At 39.6% G+C, this 8,767-nt stretch overlaps 1 protein-coding gene across 11 annotated transcripts in view; it reads left to right on the forward strand.

Moving 5' to 3' along the window:
- The window catches only part of afdna (afadin, adherens junction formation factor a), a 242,063-nt gene extending 238,433 nt beyond the window's left edge, over positions 1-3,630 (forward strand). For all 11 annotated transcript variants that reach the window (XM_087991512.1, XM_087991517.1, XM_087991519.1 and 8 more), the window contains one exon: positions 2,340-3,630. In XM_087991512.1, the coding sequence (XP_087847638.1) occupies positions 2,340-2,499 (160 nt within the window). In that variant the 3' untranslated portion in view covers positions 2,500-3,630. The remainder of the gene's footprint in view (positions 1-2,339) is intronic.
- The last annotated feature ends 5,137 nt before the right edge of the window (positions 3,631-8,767 follow it).

The following is an 8,767-nucleotide window of genomic DNA, read 5'->3' on the forward strand; positions in this document are numbered from 1 at the left end:
AAAAGTCTTTTCCCTGGGGTCAGGGAGTCCAGAACGAGACAGCATAGGTTTAGGGTGAGAGGGGAAAGATATAAAAGAGACCTAAGGGGCAACTTTTTCACGCAGAGGGTGGTACATGTATGGAATGAGCTTCCAGAGGAAGTGGTGGAGGCTGGTAAAATTGCAACATTTAAGAGGCATTTGGATGGGTATATGAATAGGAAGGGTTTGGATGGATATGGACCGGGTGTTGGCAAGTGGGGCTAGATTGGGTTGGACCAAAGAGTCTGTTTCCATGCTGTACATCTCTATGATTCTATACCTGTTGCGTTCACATCTAGATCACGTACATAAATGATAAAAAGCAGTGGACCCAGCACTGATCCTTGTGGCACACTGCTAGTCATAGTTTGAAAAGCAATCCTCCACCACCATCCTCTGTCTTCTACCTTAGAGCCATTTCTTTTAATCACATACAAATCTGAACTTACTTTGTCAACTGCAGTTGACTGAGTTTTCTGAAGGAATATCATTCTTGTAAGTCATGTAGTAGTTCCTTACACTGAATTGCTGATGTATAGGCATGAAGTTCAATGGATTGTTTGAGTTAACCTCAACCAGCTTGTGTCTCATGCCTTCATAATTTCCTTTATTCAAATTAAACATCCTTGCTTCCTAACTACCTCACTCTTATAATTTTAAATTCTATCACATTGTTATCTTTCATCCTGAAAGATATTTTTTACAACAAGGTTGTGAATTAGCCTTTTTTCATTTCATCATTCTAGATCTAAAATAGCATGTCCTTTAGTTGGCTCTTCAACATACTGCTCTGGGATACCATCCCTAACACACTCCAGAAACTCATCCTCCACAGGTTTAGTGCTTTATTCGTTTCCCTGTCAATATGCACATTGAAGTTACCCTTGAATACTGTCTTCCCCATGATACATATTTCTCTCATCTCTTGATTTATACCATTCCCAACACTGCCACTGCTATTTGATGGTGGTCTATAAATAACTTAAACTAATGTCTGCCACCCCTTGCTGTTTTTGGTTCCAACCAGACAGATTCAACACATCATTCTTCTGATCTGGGATTATCTTACTAATGTACTAAACCCATTTCTTAGTATCAGTGCAGCTCCCCCTCCTTTCCTTCAATGTTGTCAAATCATGAAAAAAAAATGGAATATCCATCTCAATGGATAGAGTAGATAATTTGACAGAAGAATAATTCTGAAAATGAATATACCACATCAGATCCACAATAGGATCCTTATGATACCAAAGCCAAATGAAATCTTTGCACTGGATCTTGAAATACAGCATCTAATGCGGTTTTTAAAACATTGTAGTTCAAATTTTCCAATTGAATAAAACACAACAAATCAACTTGAATTACTATTTTTTCACATTTCAGAATGGTAGTCAGCTACATAAACATTGGCCTTTTACAACTTCGATTAGGGGTGCTAATACATTTTTTGGAATAATTTTCTGGTGAGGTTTTTTTTTGACTAAGCAACATAATTAATTTGGAATAATTGTCAAACTGAGAAACAGTACATTGCATTGATTCTGAAAATGCAATTGTTCTTTCTGTAAAGTTGATTTTGTAGCATGAAACTGGAGTTATTCCCAACAATTATAATGACCAGCAAATGTAGACTTCCAGACGATAGAAATAGAAGAACCCATTAGCACATTTCTCAACTAATACATAAAGGAAAGGGAACTTGTTTGCTCTCACCTTATTTATATCAGTTGCAACAGTGAAATTATACATTTTAGGATTAGTGAACTATGTGCAGGCATTTTAACTGTTTCAGTAGTCCACACAGAGGAAAAGAAAAAATATTGGAGGTCTGAAATTTTTTGTGTATTGAGATTGCGGTGTGTTCCTTTCCAAGAGATTATCCCAAAGTATATTTACGTATTTATCTTGAAGCTTTGCAGTTTCATGTAGTTACTGTCAGTTAGAATTGTCCAATTCATTTGAGACACATTTTGCAATTATGATAGTAGTGCAGTGAAAGTGACTGTCTCCAATATCTTACATCCATTATTTCCAGTGTAGGTTTATTAGGTTGCTGACAATGCGCAAACTTCAGACAGGGGTTTGCAGGCAGAGGAGGTTTGTCATTATATTTTCATGAATTCTGCACTTGTTTGCAGTTTAATACCTTGAAGCAGAAAGATACTGATACATTGGAACTTTTTTAAAAAAGAAACTAACTTTAAATAAATATTTTTAAATTGGTGCTACATTGCAACTAGTAATTGTGAAAAGAATGAATCTGGACTATAATTATATATATTCCAGCATATTAACGGTTTTTTTTTAATTTAAAAAAGGAACGGCCAAGAGCCAGAAGCACCGGCTGTGAAAGGATCCCCAGAAAATCTAACATTTAAAGAACGTCAGCGTCTTTTCTCACATGGACAGGACATTTCTAACAAAGTGAAGGCATCACGAAAACTGATGGAACTAGAAAATGAGCTGAACACAAAATAAAGTTGGCGTCTTATGAATGTGTTAATGAAACACTCAGTATATAATCTATGCTAGGTTGTACAGGCTAAATCTTTGACTCCTGCAACTCTAAAGTAGGATGCAGGAAATCTTTCACTATGGCAAGTTGCATACCAAGCATATTATAAGTTAGCTATACAAATTGAGCACTGTTAAATGTTTTAATAAAGTTAAATGAAGGTAATGGTCACTTTTACAAAGTTTTGGGGTTCTGATTTTCTGAGAGTGCACTACACCTGGAAATGGCATATGGTGAAGCAAAATGGTATAATACAGAACTGTAAACATTGTAATGTAGAAGCTTTTAAATGTATTGGAAGAAACCTTGCCCAGCAGCTGGTGCCTCAATCGTTTCAGCTATGCAGTAGGTGGCTAATAAATGGGAAGTGTGGACCTCATTCTACTTACAAGAAAGAAAAGCTTTCTTCTATGTGCATTTTAATAAAACTTGTTATGATTCCAACCAAAATTTCCTCTTAGCTAGATGTTCTGATTTGGATTTTAAAGTTGTTGAACAATTTTCTGTATGATATTGTGGTCTATAATTGTAATTAGGGATAAATGCACACTTCTAAGCATAGAGTAGACTTCCACTGCCTTAGGAAAGGAATCACTTTATATTAAATGTACAATAATTAAAATGTCTAATGAAGATTGGAGTGTAAATATTTTTTTTACTTATGAAGCTGTTTCACGTGGTACAGAAGAGTGCTGTACCATTTCAGCTGTGTAGCAAGAACCAGTAGAGAAGAGAATGAGAATAAACCCCCTCATGAAGGACATGTTTGAAGCTTGCTGTATTTAAAGTTGAACAGGTGATTTGGTGATTGCCAGAGTCCTGAATACCAACAGCATGATACAAACAACTGGAACAAATTAGTGTAATTTTATAAATGAAAAATAAATTGCTATTGTTTCTGTGCTGCTGGCATTCAGAGCTCTTAGAGGAAAACTTATATTTCATGGATTCTGTTGGGTTTACAGAGTTCTTTTGTGTGATCACCACTAGCGTGCTGTTATTAAACTGTTTACTGATCTCCAGAACTGCTGTAGTATCTTATTTCTACTGTATTTCACTTGCAACCTATTTTTAATAAATTACTTTGTATGTATTCAGAAGTTGTCTTGGCTTGCTTTTGCCTGTAAAGCTTTAAGTGTGCATTTGATTCAAGACATATCGACTAACTGGATATATGGTATACAGTTTAATGTATTAGAATGCCATACTTCTCATGAAATCTAGACTTAGAAATTGTTTCAGATATTTTGTGATACAATGAACAAGTTATCATTCTTGATTAAAGAACTTTGATTTTGGTATCAAGAAATTTGTATTTGAAAAATCATTCTCTTCCTACTAAATTAAAATTAGCAACCATTCAAAAAGGTACTGCTTCATAGAGTAATACAGCACGAAACCAGACCTTACGGTCCAACTCATCCATGTCAATCAGATATCATAAACCAATCTAGTCCCATTTGCCAGTATTTGGCCCATATCCCTCTAAACCCATCCTATTCATGGACCCATTCAGATGCCTTTTAAACGTTGTAATTGTATCTGCTTCCTCTGGCAGCTCATTCTATACACACACCACCCTCTGCATAAAAAAGTTCCCCCTCTGCTCTGTTTTAAATCTTTTCCCTCTCTCCTTAAACCTATGCGCTCTAATTTTGGACTCCCCTACCCTGTGAAAAAGACTTTGGCTATGCACCCTATCCATGCTCCTCATGATTTTATGAACCGCTATAAGGTTACCCTTCAGCTTCCAAAACTCTACGGCAAAAACAAAAGCCCCAGCCCATCCAGTCACTCCCCATAGCTCAAACCTGCCAATCTTGGAAACTTCTTTTTCTGCACTCATTCAAGTTTCACAACATCTTTCCTGTAGCAGGAAGACCAGGATTGCATGCAGTCTACCAAAGGTGGTCTAATCAACTTCCTGTACAGCTGCAACATGACATTTCAACACTCCTATTCAATACACTGACCAGTGAAGGCAAGCAGACAAGATGCCTCCTTCACCATCCTGCCTACTTGTGAGGAGAAAGTGAGGTCTGCAGATGCTGGAGATCAGAGATGGAAATGTGTTGCTGGAAAAGCGCAGCAGGTCAGGCAGCATCTAGGGAACAGGAGAATCGACGTTTCGGGCATTAGCCCTTCTTCAGGAAGAAGGGCTAATGCCCGAAACGTCGATTCTCCTGTTCCCTAGATGCTGCCTGACCTGCTGCGCTTTTCCAGCAACACATTTCCATCTCTGCCTACGTGTGACTCCAGTTTCAAGGAATTATGAACCTGCACTCCAAGGTCTCTTTGGCACCCAGGGCCCCACCATTAACTATATAAGTCCTGCCCTGATTTGCCTTGCCAAAATGCAACACCTAATTTCACGAAATTAAACTCCATCTGTCATCCCTCCACCCATTGACCCATCTGTTCAAAGTCTTGTACTCTGAGATAACTACATTCACTGTCCATTACACACTTATTTTGGTGTCATCTGATATTCCCATCCAAATCATTTATATAAATGATGAAAAGCAGTGGACCCAGTACCGACCCTTGCAGTGCACCACTAAGGGCCTGTGCCCGAAACGTCGAATCTCCTGTTCCCTGGATGCTGCCTGACCTGTGCTGTTCCAGCAATAAAGTTTCAACTTTGATCTCCAGCATCTGCAGACCTCACTTTCACCACTAATCATAGGCCTTCAGTTTGAAAATAGACCCTCTACCACCAGCCTCCATCTCCTATCTTCAAGCTAATTTTGTATCCAATTGACTAGCTCCACCTGGATTGCATGTAATCTAATCTTGCTAAGCAATCTACCATATGGAACTTTGTTGAATGCCTTGCTGTAGTCAATACAGATGACATCTGCTGTTCTGCCTACAATCATCTTTGTCATTTCAAAAAATCTCAATCAAGCTAGTGAGACCCTATTACCTATGCCATGTTGACTCTTCATCAATCTTGGCCTTTCTAAACATGTGCAAATACTATCCCTCAGAAGCTCCTCCAACTACTTACCATCACTGAAGTCAGGCTCACTGGTCTATAGTTCCTGGATTTTCCTTACCATCTTTCTTAAGTAGTGGCACCACATTAGCCATCCCCTAGTCTTCTAGCACCTCATCTGTGACTATCAATGGTACAAATATCTCAGCAAGGGGCCCAGCAATCTCTTTTCAGATTCCCTCAAAGCTCTGGGATACATTTGATCAGGTCCTGGGGATTTATCCACCTTCATGCATTTTAAGACGTCAAATACCACCTCTTCTGTAATACACACAATTTTCAATATATCACTGTTATTTCCCCAAGTTCTCTAGCTTCCATATCTTTTCCCACAGTAAATATTGACACTTGTAAAATGGTTGTTTAGTATCTCACCCATCTCCTGTGGTTCCACACATAAATAGAACATAGAAAAATACAGCGCAGTACAGGCCCTTTGGCCCTCGATGTTGCACCGATCCAAGCCCACCTAACCTACACTAGCCCACTATCATCCATATGCCTATCCAATGCCTGTTTAAATGCCCATAAAGAGGGAGAGTCCACCACTGCTACTGGCAGGGCATTCCATGAACTCACGACTCGCTGAGTAAAGAATCTACCCCTAACATCTGTCCTATACCTACCACCCCTTAATTTAAAGCTATGCCCCCTTGTAATAGCTGACTCCATACGTGGAAAAAGGTTCTCATGGTCAACCCTATCTAGACCCCTAATCATCTTGTACACTTCTATCAAGTCACCCCTAAACCTTCTTTTCTCCAATGAAAACAGCCCCAAGTGCCTCAGCCTTTCCTCATACGATCTTCCTACCATACCAGGCAACATCCTGGTAAACCTCCTCTGCACCCGTTCCAGTGCCTCCACATCCTTCCTATAGTATGGCGACCAAAACTGCACACAATACTCCAGATGCGGCCGCACCAGAGTCTTATACAAATGGTTCTGTTGATCTTTAAAGGGTCCTATTCTCTCCCTAGTTACTCTTTTTCTCAAGATATTTGTAGAATCTCTGAATTATCTTTAACCCTATTTGCCAAAGCTATACCATGTCTCATTTTTGCCTTTCTGATTTCCCTCAAGTGTATTTCTACTGCCTTTATTCCTCTGGGATTCACTCAAGCCCAGCTGTCTATACCTGACACGTTCCTCCTTTTTCCTGACCAGAGTCTCAATTTCTCCAGTCATCCAGCATTCCCTACATCTACCAACCTTGCCTTTCGCAGTGACAGGATAATGTTGTATCCGAACTCTTATCTCATTTTTAAAGGCCTCCCACTTTCCATCTGTCCCTTTACCTGTGAATAATCTCTCCCAATCAACTTTTGAAAGTTCTTGCCTAACACTGTCAAAATTGGCCTTACTCCAATTTAGAACTTTAACTTTTACATCAAGTCTATCCTTTTCCATAATTATTTTAAGACCAATAGAATTATGATCACTAGCCTCAAAGTGCTTCCCCCACTGCCACCTCAGTCACTCGCTTGCCTTCTTTCTCCAAAGAAGGTTAAGTTTTGTTCTTTCTCTAATGGCTGCATTCACATTCTAAATAACAAAATTTTCTTATACACACTTAAAGTCATCTCCATTCAAGCCGTTAACACCAAGGCAGGTCTGATGTATGTTTGGAAGGATAAAATCCCTTAACGTTACAAGGCTACTATTCTTAACAGGTATCTGAGATTGCTTTACATGTTTGCTGCTTAATTTCCTGCTGACCAATAAAGTGATCATCCTTTCCTATTTCTCAGTTCCACCCATAGAACTTAACGACTTTCTCCCAGGAATATCCTCCCTAACTACAGCTATAATGTTATCCTTAACCAAAAACGCCCCCTTCCCTCCTTTTCTATCCTTTCTATAGCACCTGCAACATCTGCCACTCCTGCCTTTCAATGAGCCATGTTTCTGTAGTAGCTATGATATCCCAGTCCCATGTTTCCAACCATATCCTAAGCTCATCTGCCTTACCTGTCAGGCCTCTTGCATTGTAATAAATGCAGTTTAATTAATCAGTCTCTGACTTGATCTTCTCTGACTTGATCTTCCCTGCCTTGGTGTGCTCCTCTTTACTGCACCAGCCTCAGACTTATCTCCTTTCTTGCAATCTATTTGGGTCCTACTCACCCCCACTAGATTAAAGTAACACTAGCAAGTCTTCTTGCCAGGATATTGATTTCCCCTCCAATTCTGTTGCAGCCTGTCCTCCCTCAGGAGTTTTCAATGATCCAAAAAATGTGAAACCCTGCCCTTTGCACCAGGGTCCCTGCCATGCATTTGTCTGCCCTATCCTCCTATTTCTACTCTCTCTAGCACATAACACCGGGACTAATGCAGATATTACTAGCCTTGAGGACCTAGTTTTTAACCTGCCTAATTTCCTATATTCTCTTTGCAGAACTTCATCCCTTTCTCTTCCTATTTTGTTGGTATTAACGTGTACAACGACCTGCTTTTCACTCATCCCTTTGAGAATATTTTGCATCCTCTCCAAGACATCAGGGATGCAATAAATCATGCTGATGACTCACTGTCAGCCGCAGAAATGTCTATTTGTGACCCTGACTGAAGACTCCCCTATCGCAATTGATTACTTGGAATCTGGCATGCCCCTCATTACAGTAGAGCCAGTCTCAGTACCAAAAACCTGGTTGTCAATGCTATATTCCCCAAGAGGCCATCATTCAAAACAGCATACTTGTTTGAGAAAGGGTTAGCCAAAAGAAACTCCTGCACTACCTACCAACCTCTCCTGCCTTTCCTGGTGCTAACCCATCTACCTGACTGTATCTATGGGTTTTACTACCTTCCTGAAACTGCCATGCAGCAAACTCCCGGTCCAATCAATTATTCATTGCAATTGGTTGGAGCAGCAGTTGGAGGCACGCAGTCACACTTTCTACAGACCTCAATCTTCAGGAACATTGAAGTTCTCCCAAATCCATCAGGAAGCACACATCACTCTACTAAAGCTATTCAGTACCTTAAACAATCTCCAGACCCAGAATATACCCCCAGAAGATCAGCTCTAGCTGAGTCTTACTGCTCAAAAATCCTGCTCTAGTACAGGTGTTTCTGCTATAACGTGTTTTCTTAACATGAATTTGCTACAATGCAATTGACAAATTGAGGGCATTGTTTTAAAAGTTTGCACTTTACAAACATGTTGGCTGTAACACGCTTACATCGCTAACACTTTGTGCTGTTTCCAAAGCACGATTTTTCTAAACACG

The sequence above is a fragment of the Chiloscyllium plagiosum genome, unplaced genomic scaffold (genome assembly GCF_037043375.1).
Source record: "Chiloscyllium plagiosum isolate Xiang-an unplaced genomic scaffold, Cpla_swu_hap1 HiC_scaffold_10, whole genome shotgun sequence".
Classification (NCBI taxonomy): domain Eukaryota; kingdom Metazoa; phylum Chordata; class Chondrichthyes; order Orectolobiformes; family Hemiscylliidae; genus Chiloscyllium; species Chiloscyllium plagiosum.